The sequence below is a fragment of the Rousettus aegyptiacus genome, unplaced genomic scaffold (genome assembly GCF_014176215.1).
Source record: "Rousettus aegyptiacus isolate mRouAeg1 unplaced genomic scaffold, mRouAeg1.p scaffold_m13_p_3, whole genome shotgun sequence".
Taxonomy (NCBI): Eukaryota; Metazoa; Chordata; class Mammalia; order Chiroptera; family Pteropodidae; genus Rousettus; species Rousettus aegyptiacus.
The window spans coordinates 18,298,064-18,324,819 of record NW_023416306.1 but is presented as its reverse complement, the minus strand read 5'-3'; the positions used below and the strand labels follow the sequence as shown (position 1 = coordinate 18,324,819).

General features: G+C 40.1%; 1 protein-coding gene across 4 annotated transcripts in view; it reads right to left on the bottom strand.

The window, feature by feature from the left end:
- Positions 1 to 26,756, bottom strand: part of SUSD1 (sushi domain containing 1) — a 109,561-nt gene that overhangs the window by 17,598 nt on the left and 65,207 nt on the right. For all 4 annotated transcript variants that reach the window (XM_016126351.2, XM_016126352.2, XM_036239047.1 and 1 more), the window contains 4 exons: positions 14,835 to 14,926; positions 13,962 to 14,148; positions 4,826 to 4,922; positions 1,377 to 1,635 (listed from right to left, as the gene is read on the bottom strand). In XM_016126351.2, the coding sequence (XP_015981837.2) occupies positions 1,377 to 1,635; positions 4,826 to 4,922; positions 13,962 to 14,148; positions 14,835 to 14,926 (635 nt within the window). The remainder of the gene's footprint in view (positions 1 to 1,376; positions 1,636 to 4,825; positions 4,923 to 13,961; positions 14,149 to 14,834; positions 14,927 to 26,756) is intronic.

The window sequence follows — 26,756 nt, the reverse complement described above, 5'->3', positions numbered from 1 at the left end:
GTTTAGATGAGGTCATGAGGGTGGGGCCTCTGTGATGGGATTGTCACCCACACAGAGATGAGGAAATCTGACCGGAGCTCGGAGCTGGCTCACTCTCCACCATGTGAGGATGCAGCAAGGAGGCTGCTGTCCGCATGCCAGGAGGAGGGCCCCCAAATTCTCCTGCACCTTAATCTCAGACTTCCCTATCTCTAGAACTGTGAAAAATAAATATTTCTTGTTTAAACTACCCAATCTATGGTATTTTGTAACAGCAGCCCAATCTGACTAATATACTCTTCCAGACCAAAGTCTCAATCTGGGACAGCAGCTCCCTGACCGATCTCTAAATTGTACTCATTTTGTTCAGCCAGTGCTGTGTCTATGGCTAGAAATGCCAAACCAGGATCTCCAGGTAATTTTCCTGCAAGAAGGCCTTGTTTAAGCCATAAATACTTTTTGAACAAGTTCAAGGCAATACATTCTGGGTTTTATCCTTCCAATTATTAATTCCTACATTACTGTCATGAAACACTACCAGACCTCTTTGCTACTGGACATATTAGTAAAAGTACCCATTGGTTTTATATCAAACATGATAATGGCACGTTAGACTCGTGTCTTATACAACATTTAAGAGAGTGTCTCGGTTTTAAATATGTGTCCAACCTTTTTCTCAGAATGGCTCAAAGTCATCAGTCGAGAGATGTTTCTATGAATATTAATATAACTTTTCCAGTTTCAATTACCAACCCATATGAATTAACACACCCAACTCACAGAGTCCGCCTGGGACAACCATCACAATGGTTCTTCCAGAAGATCTTCCATCCCTGACTGACTGATCCAGCTCTTGCTATTCTCCTTGTCCAGTTCATTATGTTTACATTTTATGTGGTGAATATTCAGTTCTAAGTCCCATGGAAGAACATAGCCTTTCTAAGGACAGGGGAGAGGAAAGTAGAGCCTATGCAACAGCTAAGGAAGTGATGGAAGCAGGAAACAGGGCGGTGCTGAGCTTAATCTGCCTTTGCCTCCTGCTTCCGGGAGAACGAGGGAAGGCAGCAGCCCGGCAGGGGTACATGGAAGTGACGGAGAAGTTCCTCTCCAACTCAGGCTTCAGCAGTGCAATAGAACGAGGACACTTGTGAAACTTAAGAGGGGGAACCCAAACCAGGTCCGTCCTAATGCAGCTCTAACCAGGTCCCCCAGGAAGTCCAGACTATCAACCTCCATAAAGGTTTCGCCTGCCTGTTTTTTTCTAAAGGCAAGTATTCAGCACATTCTTATAATTATCATATGCACTGTTCGTCTCAAATATTTAGAAACAAATATTCAAACATTCAAATTTCACGTGAAGAAGAAAATAGTTCATAAGAGCTTTCATAGAAATATACCTTATTCCATTCACTTGTGATTCGTAATATAATGCAATAATCGTTCCCTGTTTTCAAGGGTGCATTATAGTATTTCCCATAATACAGCCTATCGCCAACAGTTATCTCCATGCCATCATCTGGAACATCTTTAGCCAGAAGTTCTGCAGTCACATATCCATCAGCGTCAGAAGTGTTGCTGAAGAATGAGGTAGTCCCTTCAGAATCACAAGAAAATGTGCTTTGGAGGGCCAGGGGAACCACTAAAACCTGGTATGAACTGGAAGGAAAGAGAAAATGTCCATCAGACTCTTGCTTAAGGGATTCGTTCATTCATTTATACATATTTATTGAGCATTTGCTATGACATAAGCACCTTCTTAGGCACTGGAGATACAACTCTGGACAAAAAAAAAAAAAAAAAAAAAAAACGTCCTCACGCGTGTGAGATTTAGTCTGACAGTTCCAACAGTAAAGCGACTCCAGTTTTAACCTACAGCGTTAAAGCCAGATGACACTGGCGGAGGGGTCTCTTCATGTTCTGGCAGTCGGCGGATGCCGAGGACATCCTCTTTATCTGGGAGAAATTGTTGCATTCATCACTTCCCTGGGCACACATGTCATTAAGTCAATCTAATCAGTGATTTTCATGTGGGCAAATAAAGCCCAGCTGTGGAAAGGGTTTAGCAGTCACGTGGAGGCTGCCTGCCTGCAAGAGTTAAGAAACTAAGTCTGCAAAAAGGCTCCAGGAAATCACACGGTAACCTCACATGGAACTCATGTGATCCCTGCAGTTTATGAACTGATACCAAAGTTCATGTAAAATCACTGAAAAGCAAGGAGTCCAAAGTTACCATGAGTTAATCTAGTCTGGCAATATCCTGAAATAGCCGGAAAGGCAAAATGTCAAATGTACAGTGTGAAACTGTTTCCTAACTGTGGACATAGAAACACATCAGCAATCAGCTGTCATTTTGTCATGAGTTTTGTTATTATTTATCCCAGATAGAAACCTGTCAATGAAAGGAAGTCTAAGAATAAAATTTCACTGAGAACAAACCATGTCTTCCTTTTAATTACCATCTACTCAGTGCATATCTCCTGCCTTTGGTGTAGTAAGTGTGTGAACATCTGCTTTCTCTTTCAGGCTCGATAGCAAGGATTTGAATGATTAACTCTTGTATCTTTGTAAACCCTTACACAGGCCTTTGGCTGTGACTGACCCCCACTAATGTTACTTGAATTAAAATTTCAGTAAAGAGGACAAACATTCACCAGCACCAAATATGATTAGGGTGATTTCCAAAACTCATTAGGCCATGTAATTCTATTTTACCAGTAAATATACACTTCCTGTTCCACAAACCTAATGCCCCATCTCCTGCTTCCCATTAAGTCACTAGGTTACAAAAAGGGAGCCCTCCCCACCCCCGCCAAGTACGTGTAGGATTTGGAAAGTCTCCATCCCAAACATCTTCGGTGTCCTAGTGCCCTGATTTCCACAAAGTCTGTGTTCACTATGAGCAAAGGGCTTTCTGCAAAAGGGAGAAAGTAAAGCCTGCAGGGCAATGAGCTATCATTGCTGCCGCCAATAAACATTTACTAAGCACCAATTGCCTACAAGGGAACACTTGTAGCAACAAACTTCCCTGGGAACTTTAACATATCTCCACGAATCATGGCCGCAAGTCAGTAAATGTTGCAGCAGCTTAATCCTGTCCATAAGCACATTTCCAAATCCTTCTTGTCTTTCTATGTGGGTGGTGGTGTTTGAGTTCAAGTTCAAGGCTCACCTGAACTATTTAGTTCTGTACATTTCCCCCTAGAGGCACCATTCACGTGACAGAAAGCAGTATCCCGGGTTAGCATGATCATAATCACCTAAATTGCTTGATAATTATACATATTTCTAGCCCCCGACCCAGACCTACTGAATTGAAATCCCCAGCAGTTGAGTCTGAGAGTTTGTCTTGCTGATAAAACAGCCCAGGTGATTCCTGTAATCTGGCAAGGGTGGGAGGCACTGCCATTGAGAGAGTCCACCCAAGATCACCAAGCTAAGGAAGAAAGCCTTGGTCCGAGAGCCCCTGCTCCACCATGTGCCCCAAGTCACTGCCCTGCAGCAATGCACAAAGCAGGTTCATGCCTGTCATACACTGGCAAAGCTGCTACACCCAGCTCAAACTAGCTACAGCAGTCAGGCTGAGGAAATCACCCCACTTGCCTGCTGGTAATTAATTTGGATGACGTCAGAGAAGCAGTTGTAGCTGTTTGGAACATCACTGTTGGAAAAGGACTCCTCCCCTCGTCCTTACCACCACCCTCCCTTGAATGACTCACAGATCTCCACTTCCTGTTTTGGAGGCACTGGCCTACACAAGCCACAAGGATAGGCTGTCATTTGGCTCTTCTTTTTGCCTTACATAATTATTTGGTCCAAATGTCACATTTGCTCTTGCAAATTCTCTGAGGCAGTGATATCACAACTTGTTTTCTTTATAGCAACAGAATTACAATGCCTTCTAGTCATTTGTCAGGAATCAAGAAACATAACAATTTAGGCAATTTCCATTCCTGGAAAGACCTTTAAGTTCAGCTTACTGAACTTGAACTAATGGAAAGACAGAAAAAAACCTAAGTTTCATTATAAATGCACACACAGATAATATTTCCAGATGTTCTTTTTTTTTATGATATCTAACATTTATTTTTATCTTGATTATATTGAAGGGTCATTAGATTGACAGGTCAAGAGAGGCATAAGGCCATGCCATGTAGTTGAGATCAATGGTGGCAAGGTTCTGTTAGCAAGATGAGCAAGTTGCTCATCTCTCCAGGAGAATCTCTACCTTCCTCTTTAAAAAGAGAAACAATTCTGCTCTCCTAATCCTACCATGACCATTAAAACTAAAATGCTTCATCGAACATAATGCAGTCCTCCAACTGAGATAAGTAAATTCCACCCTACTATTATGTGGAATCCCAGGAGCATTTGATAACTATTCAAGGTCTTGTTCATAATGCGATACATGAATGAATTAAAAGAATTATCCAATGACCCCTTCAGAACCCACTACACACACCCAAAGATCATCCTTAAGTCAAGGAAAACATATTCTGTTTTTGATAAATGGAACAATGCCACTGATCCATCATCGCTAACATATATATGGAGATGTGAGTGCAAAGGATAATGCCTGACATGTCACGGACACCCAATCGATGCTCATCCAGTGACCAAAGGAATTTCTTAAGCTAAGCTGCCCAAGTGCTTGTCGCTGGTCCTTTAGAAGTCTCTCTACTTGTTTGGGAGGGTGCTGGCTGGAATTAAAGGCCCAGTCTGTGGCCAAGGAACCAAAAAAGAGGGGCCCTGACCACATTGCCCCAGCCATTCAAGTGCAGCCACCCCCAGTTTCCAAGACATTCCGTGAGGATCATTGGGCAACCATGATAAAGGGGCTCCTACTAACCTGATAGGTCCATTTTCCTCCTTGGCCGTCCTCAGTTTCAGGGGTGGTAAAGGCCCTCCACGCACTGTGAAAAAGTCTACTTCTGGAAGGGGAGGCTCTGAAAACGCATGGAAAAGAGATAAAAAGGGTATGATTAGAACAAGTAGAAGCATGAAAAAGTGGAATTCATGGGGCCATCAAAAGGAAAGTTTTAATGCCGTGGCGGGTAACACAGCCTGGGTATATTGAGCACAAACCAAATGCACTAGATGTGCCCTGTATGTCTTATCTTATTTAATATTCTCAACAGTGCTATCAAGTAGATGAGATTTATAGGAGGGAAGGATGGAGGAAGCAAGGAAGAACGTAAAGTATGAATGTCCCTAACCCTGGCCCTGAACTCTGCCACCATGAAATCAAGGGCTAGAAGGCCAAACCAGACAGTCACCCAATTAGAAAATAGCTTTGGGGTAGAAATTCTCAATCCAAATTATAATAAATAAAAATTTAGATCTTCCTAGATAGTGTGTAAAGCTCTATTAAATATGTTATTTCTACATGGCCATTCGGCACGCATTTATCAGCCACCTCGATGCTCCAGGCTCCGTGTGAGGCTGGGAGAAACAGCCACAGACGTCATGGTTTCTGCTTTCCAGGAATTCAAAGTCTGTAAGTGGAGGCAGTTTTGTAAACGTGTGGTGTTGAGAACTATGATAACGTTATAGGAAGTTGTGGGAGTGCAGAGGGAGAAACCCTGGCCGAGGGCAGGATGGTGAGCCTATCAAATGACAGAAACAGGTAATATGCAGAAGCCGGAGGTGAGACAGGGCGTGGCCACAGACAGAACCACAGGTAGTTCAGTATGGCTGAAAGGCTGAGTCCCAACTGGGTAGAGGTAGCCCAGACGGTGAGAAGTTTGGGTAGAGGTCAGATCTGAGGTCCTGGAAATAAGGAAAAGTCATTTAAATATTTTTCAGATGTATATTTTAGAAGTACAGCTCATTGGAGGATGAACTGGAACATAGTACAAGTACAGGCCACCTGAAATCTAGGTAAGAAGTGCCTGAGGTCCGAAGCAGGTGACAGGAACTGAGAATGGAGATGGAAGAGACACTCACGGGGGAGATGGAACAAAATGTGGTGGAAGATAAGGAAGGGGAAGGAACTCGGGCTTGGGTTTTGACAGCTGGGTCAGTGGTGACGTCCTTCATCGAGGTGTGTGTATTGTGTGGTGGGGCGGGGCGGGGGGGTGGCGGTTCAGAAGTGCTCACTTCCAGACCTGTGAAGGTCAAAGTGCTTGTGGAATTGTGCAGCAGGCAGTTAGAAATGCAGGTCCAGATAATGTGGGGAGGAGGCAAGAGGGCTACAGTGTTAAATCAGGCTACATTCAGAGACTGCGACGTGCCGATGAGCCCTGCCGCCAGACCACGAGGAAAGCTGCAGAACAAAGGAAGATTTCTGCTGGGATTGCTAACAACCCATTTCCCCATCCCGCGAAGGAAAAACAGGAAAACAGTCGTTAAAATAGAATCGTTCATTCCCTATGGCTAAAAATATGGGGAACCCATGGATCACAGGCTGGGAAATTGCCAGCAGGCCTTTCACGCTGCATATGCCATATCCTTTCTCACTGTCCGTCCATATCATCCATATCATCGTAGGAAATGGGTAAACGAAGTATTTAAACTGTAACTCACGGGAACTAAAGAATGATATACAAACTGAATTCCCTGAACACTTGGGGTCCCTCTCGGTGTCTTTTACTCAGGCCCTCTGACTGTCACTGTCTCAGTTTCTGTCTGTCCCTCTCAGTCTCTCCTAGGCTCTCTCACTCTCTGCCTCGGAGAGGAGGCCACGCCCTGTCTATGGAGCATCACTCCTTCTCTGATAAACCTTCCTTTTGACTCTAACTCTGGCATGTGTTTGAATTTTTTTATGCATTCAGCCAAGAACTAACTAACTCATTCTCTCCTTCTCTCTCTCTCTCTCTCTCTCTCTCCCTCTCTCTCTCTCAACCCCCCACCCCCACCCCCTTGTGCAGAGCTTGAGATCCTGTCACCCCCACCACACACTCAGGAGAATTTGCCCTGTCCTGCATCACAGAGGTTGGAAGCAAACTGTGGTGGTGATAATGGAGTCAGTCATCAGTAGGAGAGTCCATGGTTACCCAGGGGACAGTATAAATGTGTCTGAGAAAAGATGAGGGCCCAGAGCAGACTGACAGGAAATCTAGGCATCTAAGACCAAGAGAAAGGATGAGAGTCCCTTACGCTTTTGCTAAACAGTGGTAAATCTAGAATGTTTTCCAATGTTACCTAGTTATGGTTACCCAGATTATATATTAAACCTGTGGGATTGCCAGGGACCCTAGAAGATCACCTGATACATCCCTTGCTGATAAGCAAGGCCTCACACACAGGTGTTCAGGGTCTTCACTGTTTCCAAGGTGTCTAGAAAGAGATTCACTAACTGACAGGCCGAGGAAGATGGCCTAGGTTCCTGCAGCAGAGATGGGGAGAGGGCAGTGTAGTTTGAAAAACCCCTACTATGTGCAACAGGGGGAATGTGTCCCTTCCAGTTTGAGAATTTCTGCCCTCTGCCCTTCCTGTTACCATCGAAATGCCCTTGCATTTGTGGTGTTTTGTTGTCACAGTAGGTAGTTTTTGTCACACATTTCCTGTTTGCAGCCCAGCGGGGGAACTAACTGTTCACCCTTTTCTGTGTGAGAACCCTTCTCAGGGTCTTTTAAATTATTCCTCTGTTTGCTCTTCTCTGAGATTAATAATTCCTCTAATCCAGTTCCTCTAATCTCTTGGCTAGCCTTCTAAAACCACTGGGTTTCTCCCCACCCTCAAGTAACACCAGAACAAAGTGCTCACTCAGGTCGGAGAAGGCAGAACCACAGAACGAGCAGGAAGCCATCCATCCGCTGCTTGTTCCTGTCACTTTGCCCTTTCTCTTGCAGCTCTGCATGTGCCACCCCCATCCCGCGGCTTAGATCAGCATGTGACTTCCAGACTATCTTCTGCTCAGCCTGCTTAAGGCCTTCCCCACCTCATGTTTTCAACGGTCTGCTTGACCTCTTCAGTGCAAAGCCTGAACTGTCATCAGGATGTTTCCTAGCCACATTTAAAGAACCTTCACTTCTAGCCATATTTCCCAAGGCGCTGTTTCCCATCCCCAGAACTGCTGTCCTGGGCAGAGCTGCCCTCCTTCCCATCAGCCTCATGGCTGGTTTAAACCGAACAGACCCAAGGCAAGAAATGGGTCCTGTCTGGGCTGGAGAGTGTGGTTCTTGCACTCTGGGTATGTGAGATGAGGGGAGACTCAGAAATGACACCCGCCCTACCTCACAACCAGTGTCAACACCACCCATTCTCTAATTAAAGCAACTGACAAAGGCAAATATGGGAGCTGCCATGTGAGAAAACTTTGAAGAGTATGGAGAAAAGCAATGAAGGAGAACTCGTCCTGCAAACTATTAAATGTATTATAAATAAATTATAAAACTACAATAATTGTAATACTAAGATACAAGAATATAGTGTGTGTCATGAACAGTCTTTCCAAAGCTGATGGGAAACTGGCTTTTCATTCGGGGGTAAAAAATATATGACCACGTAAATTTAGCCTTACACCATACGTCCAAACAAATTCCAAATCGATCTAACTTTAAATTCGAAAAGCAAAACTATTAAGAAACATCAGAGAATATTAGAGAGTAAAAATTAATCTGATTTTGGTGTGGGGAAGGCTCTTCTTGGCATGACCAGAGGCAGAAATTATTAAAAAATCAATATAATGATTACATGAAAATTTAAAATGTCTAAATGTCAAAAAAGAATATTGAAAAGAAAATTAAAGAGTAAATAACCTAGGGGGTTGTGATAAGTGTAACAGAAGGTTAATATCATTAACGTAGGCACACTATTAAAATCTATAAGATAAAGGAGGTAATGTGAATGTAAATGTGTTAAAATTCCTTCTAAAACCCACCAAAATGAAAAACAACCAAAATAGAAGAAAATTTTATTTGCACCAAAACTAAAGTCCCAAATTTATTCTATAAACTTCAACTAAATGCAAGGAATTAACACACATCAATAAAAATACAGGAAAAAGACAACATAATGATTCTTTTTCTAATTCTTGGCACCTCCCCAGAGAAATCACGCCACCCACTCACAGCACGATAAATCGAAATTGATGAAAATAGAAAGACTGGTAGCTTACGTCATAAGTCATCGGCTGTCATGAGGCTAGCTGCATCTCCCCTATCAATAAAGTTATGAGCCTTGGCCTTCCAGAAAGAAAGGACGAGCTTCCTTTCATTTTTGCATACCCTTCACTTAGCGCGATCTTTGGACATCACCCACCATTCAAATAGTCGCAGAATTAAATTTTTAAGTTGCAGCGCGCCCCTCCCCCACGCCCACGGCACACAGAAAGCCTGGTTCTGGATTCCTGGTCCCATTAGTAAGATTTAGTTTAATGTAAGACACTCAGAGGGGAAATTCCATTCACTTTTCTTCTGGGAAATCAGCTGCTACCTTTTCCAGGTCCAAATCCCTTGCCTAACATTTCCAGTCAAATTCAAAAGTTCAGAGTTTTTCTGAAACAAAGCCACGTCTTAAATGGCCTCTTCACATAGACACATATTCTTCTGATATAAACTTTCCTGCTCATATTTTGTAGAAGCTAATATGAACACAAGAGAATTACACATCCAACCTGTTTTCTTCTGTGGTGTATCATCCTGTCTCAGCGGGGCTTAAGCCAGGATGTGGATGCTTTCAGTGAGAGGAGCTGGGAGACACTCAGGCCCATATTGCCATTTGCTTGCGGGGAGGGGGCTGGGGTTCAATTTGAAGCTAGAAAGTAGTTAGGAGATTTCTACAGATGAGAGGAATAGGTGGCCGGTGGAGATATGGAAGGGAGTGTGTGCGTCCTTCCTGGCCTGACCTAACATTAGGTCTCTAAACATCAAAGAATCTGTGTCCACAAAAGACTTTAGGGGGGTCCGGAAAAAGAGGAAAACAACTGGGATTAAAGCCAGTCCCTCTCCTGACTCAGGTGCAGCTTCTGCCCCCAGGAGCCCCGAGGAGAAGCAGGAATAGCGAGGTACCCTGGAACCAGCCTGAGGACATAGGGGTCTCACTGAGGATACAGGAGTTTGCTGTCCTTGGATGGTTTGTGGGTAGCCAACCATGGAAGAGAAGCCTATGGCAGAAGAGCTCAAGAGACTTAGTCCTGTACGGTCCTCCCTGAGGACATCTCGTAGTAAGAGAGATAAGAGAAAATGTCAGAGGCGGGGCGGTGGTCCTTAGTCCTATGGGGGAATCGAGAGCTATCCCGACTGGACCCCTCTGTTAAAGGGACAGCCTGATAATACTTGGGGCACACCTATGTTTTCAGTTGCTTTCCTGAACATCTGAAAAGGTACATCCTCTTTTTCTCATTCCATATGTAGGTAGAGACAGGAAGTTTCCCATTTAAGTTGCCAGCCTTTGTAGACTTGGGGAGGAATGATTTCCTTTACATCTTTTCTACCCCTTTCTCCTCCAGAATTCCTGGTTGCATAATAAATGCTCAACCTCACATGATCACCGTGTTGTGTAGCACAAGCGGTTGATCTTTACTTTCATGCATGTATTTGCTTTCTCTCTCTGTCTCCCCACTTTTTCCTCTCTGGTTTTCTCTCTTCCTGTGAGAAGATACTTTGGCCTACAAGTTTCGTTGACGTGCATTGAAAATGGCATAACCAACATATGAAGGTCTTCTGACTCTCTGGGTCTCTACCAAGGGCAGGAGTTTGTTTTTCACCCCGACCTGAGGAGGTGTAAGTGCTGCGGCTACTCTGAAGAGCTGGGGTCAGTGCTCTCCCTGAGGAAGCCCGGCGGCCGTGAGTCAGAAGCCGGCGACAGTCTTTCCACCGCACCCGCCCTCCCGCCAGCATCCTCCTCCACTTTCGCTGCAACACTTGCCTCTGTCCTTCAACATTCCTAGAACTTACTCTCTCCTCTGAGGTCAGCGACATATTTAAAGCGCCTGTGTTCGTCCTGTTCCCATTAGTAAGGTTTAACGTAAGACACTTACAAGGGACATTCATTCGCTTTTCTTCTGAGAAATCGCCTACTGCATTTTCCAGACCCAAATGCTGTGCCTGACATTTCTGGTAAATTCAAAACTTCACGGTCTTACTAAAATAAATCACAGGCAGCCAGGTGTACCTCTTCACATTGACATATAAGGTTCTCTTTTTTCCCCCTTTTATAAAAATGAGGGTTCTTTGAGGGTCTTTTTGTAACCCTTTCATAAGATCTTAACTTCAATTTTCACACTTTATAAAACTTGCAGATTCTTTAAAAGTAAGGTAGAGTTAGAAAACATGCAGTCATGGACACAATAAACTTAAACAGCTCAACAGTGCCCCCTGATGGCTATACACACAGACAGGATGCTTGAGCTACTAGGGCTATATTTAGCCTATAAAACAAAATAGAAATAAGTGTCTCATCAAGATGAAGCTCCCTCTCCGCAACTCAAAAAGTATGAAATGCTCATTTAAATCAGCAATGCAAACAATCCAAACATGACAAGGACCAAAGAATAGGAGACTGAATAACTATTCATTTCATTAAGTCACACGGAAAGGAATGCCCAAATTGAATGAACATTACTTGCCTTTCCAGCTCCAAATGGGGTAAGTTCTTTTTGATCTAAAGCCTTTCTTAACTAACCAGGCACCTACTCAAGACCAATACCACTCAGTGGCCATTTCAGGGTTGGCCCTCATATTCATTCACTACAAAAATATTTCTTTGTTGTGCTATGTGCTAGCACTGCCCTTACATGTTGGGGATAAAGGTAGAACACAGAGACAAAAATCCCTGCCTTTAAAGAGCTCCTGTTTTAGCAGGAAGAAAATAAACAAGTAAATTTAAAAATATAATTTCTGAAAACATGTTCTATGAAGCAGTTCAAGCAAGGTAAGTGGATAAAGAGTGATGGGGCGGATGTGGGGAAGTTATTTGTGAAAGGATGGGTGGGAGAACCTCTCTAAGGTGGTGATATTTTAGCAGAGACATGAATGATTATAATGTAAAGAAGCCATGTGGGGAGAGTATCTAGGAAGAGTAAACAGACTTTTTTTTTTTAATTATTATTTATGCCTACAGCACTTGGTCTTCCTACGTGGTCTTCCATCCAAGTGCTAACCAGGCCTGACCCTGCTTAGCTTCGGAGATCAGACATCAGGCTTGTTCAGGGTGGCGTGGCCGTGGACCATGGATTGTGGCTCCACTGGGGTGTGGACCTAGGACCTTCTGCGAGTAAAGCAGATGTGCTAACCGCTACACTCTGAAACCACGACCAGAGGAAGCAGACTTGAATTCTATTCTAACATTAACAGAAACTCACTGGATGATATGTCCTCATGTGCATTTTTAAAAAGATGGCTCCTACTGTGATGGAGATTAAGACTGGGGGTGGGAAGGCTTGAGAGGTAACTGTGAAAGCAGAGAAACCAGTTAGAAAGCTACTGCAGGAGTCCAGGCAGGAGTTGCTGGCTTGTATTACATTGCTAGAACAGTGAACACAAAAATGTGGAGAAGTGGTTGAGTTCAAAATACATTTCAGAAACAAGCCAATGGGATTTGTTGATGGATCAGAAATAGATGGGAGGGATAAAATCAATCATGACTCTTTTGGCCTGAGCAATTGGCAAGAATGCCAATAACTGAGATAGAGAATCCTGGGTGGGAAAATGGATCTGGGGGTGAGGGAAGAGGTAAGAAACCAAAATTCTATTGGATTTGCCTTTTAGATATTCAATGAGATATGTTTAAGAGCGGGGTGGATGTACAAGGGTGCAATGGAAAGGAGAAATAGGAACTAGGATACATATTTGGCAATCCTCAGAAAACAGGTAATGTTTATAACCATGAGATCAGTAGCGATTGGCTAGACAGAAAGGGTAGATAATGAAGAAAAAAGGGGATCATGGGGGACAGGGGGTGCACCAATAAAAGTAGATGGAGTCAGCAAAGAAGATTGAGAAGGAACAGCCAACAAGGTAGGAGGAACCAAGAGCCAAGAGAAGAGGCATCCTACTAAGAAGGAGGGAATGTCAAATGTCGTAGAGAAAATCAGATTAAGAAGGAAACTGGCCGGTGGATTTTGCAAGATGGAGACCCTCTCTGTAAAGCAGTGAAGGCAAATGCTTCCAGATTGGAACGACGCAAAGGGAGAATAGGAGGTAGGGATGTGGAGCCTATGTGACAGATGCTGCTTTCGAGGAGTTTGGCTGTAAAAGGGTGGCTGACAGAAGACAAAGTAGTCGCAGAGAATACAGGATCAAAGGAAGTATGTTTACTTTTTTGTTTTCTTTGCATTAAAAAAAGGAGATTACAACATGCCTGTGCAGTGTGGGGACTAAATTCTACATTGCGGGGAATTGACGGCAAGGCGAGAAGGGGTGGGGTCCAGTGCACCAGTCTGGTGGGGGTGAGGTGTCGCCTTAGGAATGGGGACAAGAGAGAAGACAAAATGTACAGTTCTGCATTCAGGCAGCAATGGGAGATTTGGGAATGGCGAGTCCTCAGCTGATTACTTCTAATTTCTCAGTGAAATAAGAAACAAGAAGCTAATGTTCTGAGTATTAGCTCAGAGTGTGTGCGGGGAGGGGTATCACAGATTTGAGGAGAGACAAGAAAATAAGTGGAAAGTGAATTTGTTGGGGCCGAGTGCGGGCCTGCCAGTCATTGTTTCTCGGAGAGAAAAGTATTTTTAAGGCACCTGCAACAGGATCACAGTTAAACGTGATGCTGAGAAAGAAACAGTAATAGGAAAAATCCTTTTTAAGTATGAAATATTTTAAATATTTCAAATGTCCAGAAGGAACATAACCAACACTCAGGTATGCATTACCCGGGTCTAATCGATGTTAACATTTTGTTTCAGATATCTTCGTAAGAAATAAGACATAACGAAACAGTGGCAGGCCCCTTAGCATTTCTCTCCGATTCCACATCCTTCGTCCTCTCTCTCTTACGGTTCATCATATAGTGATAAGGAGGAGTAGTGTTCCTCTTTACCCAGGCCTACCTACAGCGCCGTGCTGACTCTGTTCATTCAAATGCCGTCATTCGAGATTTACCTGTTATCTGGGTTGTCAGAGAGATGACCACGGGAAGTGCGGACGACAGAGCCTGGACGCTGACACTGTAGTTGGTGCCCGGACGCAGGTCCAAGCACATCTCAGATGCCTGGCTGCTGGTGGTGATGTTAAAGATCATTTCCTGGGCAAATTCCTTCTGATACCATCGCAGGCCCCGAATGTGGAACTAAAACACAGAAAAGTGCACTAGGTGACTCTCTGGCTGAAAAGGCTCTGAATGCCTAGATCTTTACCTTTCTCATGGCCTCTCTTGTTCTTGACTTTAAATTTCCTTCAAAAAGTGAAATAACAACAGTGAGCACATATTAGAGTTGTAATACCATAAGTATCATAGTTACAATGTTATCAGTATAATAAATACATTTTAAAATAAAAATGTACTAAAAGCCAAGGGCCCAACACTGGCCCTGACACACACTTCTTCCTACGTAATTCCTTTGGTAGCAGCTCATCCCCTGGTCTTTCTCTTCCTTACTGACAACCACATCTAACTTCAAAAGTTCCCCTGGACTCTCCAGGCAACGTATTCAGAGCCTGCTCAGGGTCTCTGGTTGTGGAGAGACACACACGTGGACAAGCCATTGGATTCCTCCATGGATCCTGCCTGAATATCAGCTCTGCAAAAGGCCATGTGCACAAAAAAACTCTCCCAGCGTCTCATCAACCCCCAAAGGTCTCTGTCTTGAAATACGCAGCAGAAGTGCCTGTTTACTTACTTCTGATTACAACTGTTATTGTAAGTCTTCTATTGATAATGGCAGCTATATAAGTAGATTTTTAGGTTTGTTGATATTTTTCAAATCTCCCACCCAAGACAAACACCCATAAAGAGAGTAACTTTCAGAAACTTACTAAATACATCTCCTCTATATCAGCCGTCTTCATTCTTCTCCATCTCAAACAGGTTTCATTAAATATTGAAATGTTACCAATAATCTGTTTTGCTGTAAGAAGAGAAGAATGAAAAATCAGTTGATATTCTATACAAAAATACGACCTAATTAATAAAACATTTCCCAGGGATAAGCATTTACATAGGATGATTGCAGTGGTATTTTAATTTAGAACTTAGGGGTAACAGTCCAAGAAACATCACTTTTACATTTATGTAAACTCAGTCTTGATGAAAGATTTAAGATCACAAGATATCAAATCAAAGGATCCCTCTTAAAAATTATTTAAATCTATTCACTGCAAACTCCCTTGCTTTACTAAGTTAAAACTGCAACTCACAGTCCTGGCCTTGGGTAACCTTGTTTATACAAAAAAGCATCAGTTTGAAATTCTGAACTGAAAGCAGCATTTCAGCACAGAATTGAGAATCGTTCCTTGAGGGACTGAAAAAGCCTATCTCAAGTAGTCAGGCTTTTCATGATGGAAAGGGGGAGGAGTCCCTCTGGGTTTGTGCTTCCTCTTCTCTTGTGATCAAAGCACTTGCTGACATCTGCTCAATTTCATGGTAATCAGTCCAAAAGTTAGTTCAGATCTGGTATGGTGTAATTTCCCTAACCTGGAAATAATAGAGCAGACTTGCTAAGAAGTTTCATCGGAACACTATGATGACTAATAAATTATAAAGACCACACACACACACACACACACACACACACACACACACACACACGGAAGTCTCATTGGAGCCAAGCCTTTATTGTGTAAGCCCCTGGCCTGACAAGTTCCTACAAGTGAAGCCACATTGATTGACATGACATACTCTTTATGGATTGGGCAGCTTGGCCTAGTGAAAACCTGTTCCACAGGTCACACACTCTCCTTCAAATGTTGTAAGACAGAATAGATAAGAAAGTATAGATGGTTCCGGATAATGCACCTTCACTACTGGTGATGGATGACAGTTCTGGAGATAAGTAGTTGTGGTCCAAGGAACTTCACACTGACGAAACTCACAAAAATTAAATAACTTCAATACTACTTAAGCAGTTCCAGACCACAGAAAAGGTGGAAATTTTTCCAGCTCATCCAATATGACTACCTAATTTGCATACCCAAAATGTACAAGGATGGCACAACCAATCACTAAATGCACTATACTAACCGCATTTATCAATACGAAAATACGAAATAAAATATTAGCAAATAGAAGTCAGCAGTACATTCAAAGAGCAACACACTGTGACCACTATGATTTGTTCCAGGAACACAGAGATGATCATTATTGAGAAAGCTATTAGTAGATTAAAAAGAAAAAAAAAAAGCATGGTTACTTTAATTATAATAATAATTAATGTATTAATTACATATTCCTGACTAAAAATCTTAGTGAAAAAAGGATATAACTTAATAGAAATTCCTTAATTTAAAAGAGGTTTATTAGAAACCACCATACTCATAAAACATATTCAGTAAAACAATGAAGTAATTTCTAGTAAAGTTGAGAACAATACAAGGATACAGTCTCATAGCCATTATTTAGCATTAGTCAGAAGATCCTAGGTAATACTGAAAGAGATGAGAAAAAAATAACCTATAAATACCAGGAAGAAAGGGAACAAATGATGTAACTGCCAGTAAATCCAAAAGAATCAATAGAAAGCAAACATGAAATTGCTTGAAAATAGAAAAACAAATACAAATAGTAGTTTGGCAAAGTACACCCAAATACAAGAACATAGAAAAACTAATGATTTTCTATATACCTGCAAGAACAAGTATGATAGGCTGAATAATGTACAGCCCCCCACCGAAGATATCCACACTCTAGTCCCTGAAATCCGTGACCATGTCACCTTATATGGCAGAAGGACTTTACAAATGTGATTAAATGGGAAGATTATCCAGATGGGCCCAATGTAGTAGCAAGGGTCCTCATAAGAGGGAGATAAGAGAGAGATTTAAGGATGAAAGCAGAGATTAAACTGATGAGTTTTAAAGATGAAGAATGGGACCATGTGCCAAGGAGTGTGGGCAGGAAAAGACATGAAATGGATTCTCCCCTCGAGCCCCCAGAATAAACACAGACCTGCTGACACCTTGATTTTAACCCAGTGAAACTGATTCAAACTTCTGACCTCCATAACTATAAGAGAGTAAATCTGTGTTGTTTTAAGCTATGAAATTTGCAATAATTTGTCATACCAGCAACTGGAAACTAAAATGACAATTAAAAGACAATTAAAAATTAAAAGATCCTCATTCACAAGAAAAGAGCTATTTAGGTGAGCTTTGCAACAACATGGATGGACCTCGAGATAATCATGCTAAATGAAATAAGCCAGACAGAAAAAGTTGAAAATCACATGATATCACTTATATGTGGGATATAAAGCAACAAATGGACAGGACGAACAAACAGAGACTCATGATCATGGACAATAGAGTAGTGGTTACCAGAGGGTAGTGGGGAGGAGGGAGGAGAGAGCTAGATGGGGTAAAGGGGTCAAATATGTGGTGATAGAAAGAAATCTAACTATGGGAGATGAACATACAATGCAAACATATATATATGCCTTACTGTTAAAGTGTGCAGCTGAAACCTATTGGATTTCATTAACCAATGTCGCCATAAAAATTAATTAAACAATAAAATATAATATAATTGAAGAAAAAAAAAGGAGACCATGAACAAACTTCAAATATCTAGAAATAAATCTAACTAGAAATGTCTAAGACTTACATGAACACTTTTTAAAAATTTTCTGAAGGACATAAAAAAAATAAAACAATAAAGAGAGAGATGCCACATCCTTGAATGGAAAGACTGAAAATGGAAAAAGATGTCAATTCTCCAGTTAATCAATAAATGGACTGTACTTTCAATGACAATTCCAATGGACCCTCTTGGAACATAAGTTTACACACCCATTTGATGAATATTGAGAAAGCTCTTACCATGTGCCAGGCATGCTTTAGGGGCTAAAAATAAAGTGGTAAGCAAACAAAGTCCCCACACTTAATGGAATTCATTCTAGTGAGAAAGGCAGAAAAGGAACAAAAACAAATAACTAAAAATATAATCTTATACACTGGTAAGGACTATGAAGAAAAGCATCATAAAAGGACAGTAAGGATGGCCAAGGAAGGCCCTCTGTGGAGGTGATATGTGATTTGAGACCTGAAGGACATGAGTCAGTGAGCCACCAAGAGTGGAAGAGGGATCAGACAGAGGGCTCCAAGGTCAAAGTCCCAGATGCAGGAATCAGCTTGGCACGCTCAATCAAGAGATAGCAATTACTGCTAAATTCCTTTGGGAAAATAAATGAGAATAGCAAGGGAAAAAATTCGAACGAAATTATTGAAAGAGGACATAATCAGGTACCGATGCCTATTATAAACCTGTAACAGTGTTCCACAATCTTTTTTTCATTATAGCCCCACAAGGAGTCTTTTTAAACAGCATATCTGTGGTATTAAAATTTTATAGAGGGTGAGAAATTAGGGGAAAAAATATTTTAAATTGTGTTTCTCATGTACTATGTGTTTATGTTTCATATATAAAAAGAATAATAGTTTTTGGCCCTCGAGAATGAATTTTTGCCCTTTTGTGGGTGATATCACCCCCACTGAGGATGCTAGAGTAATTAAAGTTTGTTACCAGCAAAGGAATAAACAAATAGATCAATGGAACAGAGTAGAACCCAGAAATAACTCCATCTATGCATGGGAATTCATATAACAGTGGAATTTCAAATCAGTGGGAAATAAATTGAGTTGGGAAACAGTTATCCATAGAGATAAACTCATATTAGAGTCCCACCTTGATCTAACAGGCAAAAATGATTCCAGCTATATTACATTTTTTAATTAAAAAACACACTAGAAAAGAACACAGAAAATTAGTTCTATAATCTTGGCTAGGAAAGAAATTATAAAAGAACTAGAAAATATTTTTTAATTTGACTAAATCTTTCTTTGTGGCAAAAGATATAACAATCCAAGTATAAAACACAAACAACAAATTGAAAAAATTGTAACATTTGAAAAACTTGATGGCCCTGATATCTAGAGAGTACTTATAAAGAAAAATACTACCATCAATATATAAAAAAGGTCAATAAATAGAAAAAGTAATTTATAGGAGAACTGTAATAGGCCATTAAATAATCAGAGGTATAAAATACAATACAATGCAATGCAATACAATACAATACAATACAATACAATACAATACAATACAATACAATACAATACAACACAACATGCTTTTCACTTACTAGGCTCTCAAACATTAAAGAATTATAATATCCAATGTTAGTGAAGGAATTGAGAAACAGATGTATGTGTAAACTGATACAGGCATGTTTCACTTTATTATACTTCCCTTTATTGCACTCTGTAGATATTGCATTTTTTTTTTTACTAATGAAGGCAAGACCCTCCACCTGCAAAAAGATTATGACTTGCCGAAGGCACAGATGATGGTAAGCATTTTTTAGCAATGAAGTATATCATCAAGGAATGTACTTTGTTTTTTTAGATACAATGCTATTACACACTTAGACTACAGTATAGTGTAAACATAACTTTCAGATGCATGGAGAAGCCAAAGAATTTGTGTGACAATTTACGGCAATATTTGCTTTATTGTGGTGGTCTGGAACAAACCCATGATATCTCCGAGGTATGCTTGCACAATCTTTACGGAGAGGAATTTATGAGGTCCTTTATTTTAGCAATTCCATTCTTAAGTCTCGATTCTACAGAAATATCCTTCCCAAGTATGCAAAGATATAAGGTATTTCATCAAACCTAAGATGCCATTCGTGTAAGACATACCATTATTTTGTCTAATTAAGACAGAAAAAAATCCTGCCAAGTAAACTGTGTCATGATTATTTTCTTATCTCTTTTATACTGCTTGAAAGAGTTTTTTCAGACCTATGGAGACTTTAATATTTTATCATATATCATAAAACAAAAATATAAGCAAAACCAAGTAAACTGTGTCATGATTATTTTCTTATCTCTTTTATACTGCTTGAAAGAGTTTTTTCAGACCTATGGAGACTTTAATATTTTATCATATATCATAAAACAAAAATATAAGCAAAACCGATTGACACACTCCGAAAATGTCTTCATATTCAGTATATAACAGTTCTCAATCACTTTTTAATTAAGAGTTATTAATATCTGCATTGGCTTTCCAGAGTTTTGGTGGGGCAGTATTTCTTAAAAATGTGCTCTATTTCCTCCAGAATTTTTTTGTAAGCCACTGACAAGAAAAGGGTCCCAACAGAGGACAGCTGGTCCTGTGTCACTTCCTACCCTGCTCTCTGATCTTTTGCCCTGTCTCTCACACAAATATTCTTTCTCTGGATCATTTTTAGTGGTCACTCTACCTTCTCAGTCTCTCCTTTCCCCTACCCAGAAGGCTAATCTAACTTAAAATCTTTAAGTTGGAAATCCAGACCTGCAAGAATGCCTCAGAGAAGAGAAAATTTGGCTCCTCTTTCACTAAATTGTTTGAAACTTGGTGTCCGCTTCATTAATGTGGGTGAGCACCTCTGTGCGAAACCAATCATTACTTCCTCTGTGCTCCCACAGTACTTTGAACATGCCTCAGTTGCATTAACTGAGAGCCCCTGGAGGGGGAGAGACTATGTCTCCCTTATCCTTGTACTCCTAGTATCCAGGCACAGCGTTCCTGGTCATGTAATGTAAACAATCGGCAATAAGGGGGAAGCTAGGCAACCGATACTATATTAACCGAATGAAATACAGGTGCTCTGAATAAGATATAGTCTCTACCTTTAATACGTATTTCATCTAGAAGAGGATTTACACCCTGTTTCAGGATATCGAAAACACAAGAGAACATGATAAATGTCATAAGGTAAATTTAAGTAATAGTTAACATTTGATAGATGTTATTACATGTCAGGTGTTGTGCTGGTTTTCATAACCCATTTCGTCTCACAACAAACTCATGATGTAGATATTGTTATTCCCATTTTTACAGTTAAGGCGACTTACTGCACAGATGTTAAGTGACTTGCCCAAAGGCTCAAAGACAGTATGCAACAGATCAGAGATTTGAATTTAGATACCATGACTCCACAATAACTTTGCCAAACTCTTACCTATACTTTCTCCTCAAATGGAGTATGGGAATTCAGAAAGAAGGAAATACTTTCAGCTGGGGAGATAGTGGAAGAAGGAACAAAGGGAATATAGAAACTGAAGAAAAGGGAGGGAATTGCAGGGGAAATAGCATGAGCAAAGATACAGAGGTGGAAAAGTTAGCACCTAAGAATTTATTATAGATAATAGTTCCAATTTGTTCAAAAACAATGGCGGCCTCTTAAATCTAAACTCTCCAATCTCCAAAGTAGTCTCAGCTTCACAAGATGAGCAAATAAAACAATATAAAATCAATGTTGTCATCATAACTGGAAGACAGAGAATACTACTCACGTTAAATTACTTTTTAATAGAAATAATAAATACCAAATTCCAGCGAAGTTCTCTCTCAATCTCCCACAACTCCCTATAGCGAGTGAGAAGGTTCTAGAAGAGCTGAGTGAAACAAAGGGCCCTCAGGTAAGCGACATTCACTCCCAGAAAGAGAAATTCCACTGTATGTGTGAAAGTACTGAAAAGAAACCTAGTATATCAGAGTCCTGGTGACGAGCAAAGGATGAAAAGCCTATGAGACTTCAGGTATGAGAAAGTCAATGCTTCTGGGAAAGAAGAGGATTAAAAGGAAGAAACTGGTGTCCTTGGGAGACTAAGTGGTAATGGGGAAAAGAAGCAAGGGGGAAATGCCAGATCCTACAAGGCAAAAGAGAACCCCAAAACAGAATACACAATTCATCCCTACCCTCACACACAGACACAAAATACATATTCTTTAAAGAAACTGCAATTCAATGACAGAAGAGGGCACTCTTAATTTAGAAATTTCATTAACCCTCCTAAACTACTAATTCTGTCGATGGAATTAAGAGACATTTTAATAAAAGGACAATTATAATTGAAACATTTCAATTGAGAAAAACACGCTTTTTAGGAAACCCACAAACTAGAAAAAAAGTAATCTAATAAACTGAAATAAATATCCTCAAATAAGCACTGAGGGTATGAAGAAAACACCTTGAGTCTGAAATTCAAACACTAAGAACTGGAATGTTGGAAACATGGCAGAGTGAGAAAGTCCCTAGATCTCTCCCCTTGAAACGACAATAAGCTGAACATCTAAAACTCAACAAAAAAAACACCTATACTACACACAAGCACGTCTGAGCGTGGGATCTGTGCATGGGAGCTACCAAAGGTCAGAATCCCAGGTGACAGATGGTGAACAGAGACAAATAAGGAAGCTGCCTCTCGCAGCCTCTGGGGCTCCCTGCAAGAGGAGGGGGAGGGAAGAAGGAGCTGCGAGTTCAGGTGGCGAGTTCCCTGAACATTCCTGCCTGGGATAGCTGCGAGCTCCCTGGGGCCGGCTGGCTGCAGGGCCCAGTCATCAAGGCAGAAAGCAGAGAAGTGGGATGGGACCGCAGAGGAACAACAGCTGACTTTTACTGGCCACGGTTGCAAAACGGAGGCTGAACTGCAGCCCCCAACCCCCAACCCAGAGGGCCCCTCCCCCATACCTCTGAGACGGGAGCACCACAGAGCCCCAGGGGATTCTGAACAAATGCTGCCAAATCCATCACTGACAGAGACTGAAACTGAGGGTAGTGAGAGTGAATAAATATCTACAAAAACATTTAAAAAGCATTAAGACTTTATATAAAGCAGGGATCCAAGAGGCATAGACGCCTCCTACTGGGAATCAAAAGAAAAGCACCTTCTCTGCAACAGGCTAAAGAGAGCCCTTTATTTAACAAATTTTCTTTCTGGAAAAACAGCAGAATACACTTCCATTAATGCCCAGGCAGAGAAATGGTCCATTAAACACCATGAACAACCAAGGTGACAAGGCATCTCAGAAAGAAACATAAAAATCTCCAGAAAATAAGTTTACAGACATAGAAATATGCGACTTAAATGACAGAGAATTCAGGACGGTACTTCTGAAAAAACTCAATGAGATTCAAAACAACTCAAATCAACAACTTCAGGCATTGGAAAAACAATGAGATGAGCAGAGCAAGGAGACTGAAATTCTCAAAAGGAACCAAATAGAACTTCTGGAGATGAAGAACACACTGCAAGAGTTGAAAAATGAAATAGCAAGCTTGGGAAATAAAGGAAAGGATCAGTGATATTGAAGACAGAAATCTAGAAATAAATCAGAAGGAAGAAGAGAGAAATCAAAGAATGAAAAATAATGAAAGAGAAATTCAAGAACTAGCTGATACCATCAGGAGAGGAAACATAAGAATAATGGTCATTATCAGAGGCAAGGAAAAGGAACAGGGATTAGAAAGTATTTTCTGACAAATTGTTGACGAGAATTTCGCAAATCTAAGGAATGAGCCGGAGCTTGGAATTAAAAACGTCAATAGAACACCCAAATATCTCAACCCAAAAAGGCCTTCACCAAGACACATTGTATTAAAATTATCAAAAATCAACTACAAAGACAGAATTCTCAAAGCAGCCAGGGAGAAAAAAAAGACAGTAATTTATAAAGATAAACTCATTAGATTATCCTTGGACTTCTCAGTGTAAACCTTATAAGCCAGAAAGGAATAGAATCAAATATCTAAACTATTAAGTGAAAGTAACTACCAGCCTAGGATAATATATTCAGCTAAGCTCTCCTTTAGAGATGAAGGAGAAATTAAGACCCTTCCAGACATACAAAAATTGAGGGAATTCTCTACTACAAGGCCTGCATTACAGGAAATACTGAAAGGGGTCATTTCATCTAAAACAAAATGACCAAAAACAAACAAACAAACAAAAACATAATTAGGAGTAAAGTGACTATCAGGCAAATAGAAGCAGAAGAGTGCAACCCTTACTAAGAACAGGGCATTATAAACTTAAATAATAATAAGAGAATCGTTATAACAAGATAGTAATGAATGTTCAGCATATATAAGAACTAATTGAGATAACAATGACTGAAAAGGGGGAGATTCAAAGATCGAAATTCACAAAGAGGAAAAGAGATAAGGTGCACACAGAAGAAAATGGATGGCTGTATATAAATAACTTTTTTCATATTTGTAACGGTAACCACACACCACAGAGTCAGAACTGAAGTATATAACATAAAACAAAAAGCATCAGAGGCAAAACCCACAACAGTCAACCAAAATAAAGAAAACAGAAACACGAGGACAAGGAAGCAATGGAAACACCGAGCTACCAGAAAGCAAAACATAAAACGGCTATGAGAAGACCTCGTATTTCAATAATCACCCTAATTGTAAATGAACTGAACTCACCAATAAAAAGTCACAGAGTTGCAGAATGGATCAAAGAACAAAACCCAACCATATGCTGCATCCAGGAGGCACATCTCAGCTCCAAAGACAAATATTGACTCAAAGCGAAAGGGCGGAAAATGATATTTCAAGCAAATGGCACTCAGAGGAAAGTGGGAGTAGCAGTACTAATATCAGACAAAATAGACTTCGAAATAAAAAAAGGTAAAGAAAGATACTAAGAGACACTTCATAATGAGAAAGGGAATCATGCACCAAGAAGACATAACACTTATTAATATCTATGTCCCCAAACCCGGAGCTGTGAAATATGTAAAGCAACTACTAATAAAACCAAAGGGAGAAACAGACCAAAACACTATCATAGTAGGGGACCTAAAAACTCCACTCTTGAATATGAACAGATCATCTAAACAGAAAATCAATAAGGAAATAACATCTTTAAATGACACATTAGACCAACTGGACCTAACTGACATATACAGAGCCTTCTACCTCAAAACAGCTGCTTATACATTCTTCTCTAGTGCACATGGAACATTCTCAAGAATCAACCACATACTGGGACACAGAGATAGCCTCAACAAATGTAAGAGGGTTGAAATCACACCAACCATATTCTCTGATAATAATGCTTTGAAACTAGAGATTAACTGCAGAAAGAAATCAGGAAGAAACACAAATACATGGAAATTAAACAAAAACACTAATGAAGAATAACTGGGTCTGAGAAGAAATAAAAAGAGAAATCAAGAGATACATAGAAACAAATGATCATGATAGTACAACATATCAAAACTTTGGGACATGGCAAAAGTGGTCATAAGAGGAAAGTTCATATCCTTATAGGCCTATCTCCAAAAACAAGAACGAGCCCAAATAAACAACCTAATGCGTCATCATAAAAAAACTAAAAAGGAAGAACAAATGAAGCCTAAAGTCAGCAGAAGAAAAGAAATAATCAAAATCAGAGCAGAAATAAACGAAACTGAAAAAAAAAACAAAAAAATGATAGAAAAAATAAATGCAACAAAGAGCCGATTCTTTGAAAAGGTTAATAAAATTGACAAATCCCTGGCTAGACTCACTAAAGATAAAAGAGAAAGGACACAAATAAACAAAATCAGGGATGAAAGAGGGGAAATTATGACTGACATCACAGAAATACAAAGGATAATACTATGAAAAAGTATACAACACCAATTTAATAACCTAGAAGAAATGGACCAGTACTTAGAAAAATACAACCTTCCTAGACTAAATCAAGAAGAACTGGAAAATCTAAATAGAGCAATCAGCAGTATGGAAATTGAAATGATCATCAAAAACCTACCAAAAAGTAAAAGTCCAGGACCAGATGGTTTCGCCAGTGAATTCTACCAAACATTCAAGGAAGATTTAATACCTATTCTCTGCAGACTCTTCCAAAACATTGAAGAAGAGGCAATAATTTCCAACACATTTTATGAGGCCAATATCACTCTGATACTAAAACTTGGGAAAAATAACACAAAAAAAGAAAACTACAGACCAATATCTCTCATGAACACGGATGCAAAAATCCTAAATAAGGTACTAGTGAACCAAATACAGCAACATATTAAAAAGATTATACACTATGATCAAGTGGGCTTCATCCCAGGGACACAGGGATAGTTCAACATACGCAAATCAATTGATGTGATACACCATATAAACAAATTAAAAAATAAGAATCATATGATCATATCAATAGATGCAGAAAAAAGTCTTTGACAAGCTACAGCATCCATTTATGATCAAAACACTTAACAAAATTGGTATAGAAGGAAAGTACTTTAACATAAAAAGGCCATATATGACAAATCTCAGCCAATATTATACTTAATGGTGAAAAACTAAAAACCAGAAACAAGGCAAGGCTGTCCACTATCACCACTGTTATTCAATATAACTTTGGAAGTCCTAGCGAGTGCAATCAGATGAGAGAAAGATATAAAAAGCATCCAAATAGGAAACGAAGAAGTCAAACTGTCACTATTTGCAGATGTCATGATTCTCTATATAGAAAACTCTAAAGACTCCACAACAACACTACTAGAAACAATAAGCAAATACAGTAAAGTCTCTGGATCAATGTTCAAAAATCCATAGCATTCCTATACTCTAATAATGAAGCATCAGAAAAAGAAGTGGAAAAAATAATTCCTTTTGCAATTACAACAAAAAGAATAAAATACCTAGGAATAAATTTAATGAAACAAGTGAAAGACCTATATAATGAAAACCATAAGACCCTTTTAAAAGAAATCGAAGAAGATACAAAGAAATGGAAAGATATTCTGCGTTCTTGGATTGGAAGAATCAACATAGTTAAAATGACCATATTACCTAAAGCATTATACAGATTTAATGCAATCCCCTTCAAAATCTCATTGGCATTTTTTAAAGAAATAGAACAAAAAATGATCAGATTCATATGGAAGCACAAAAG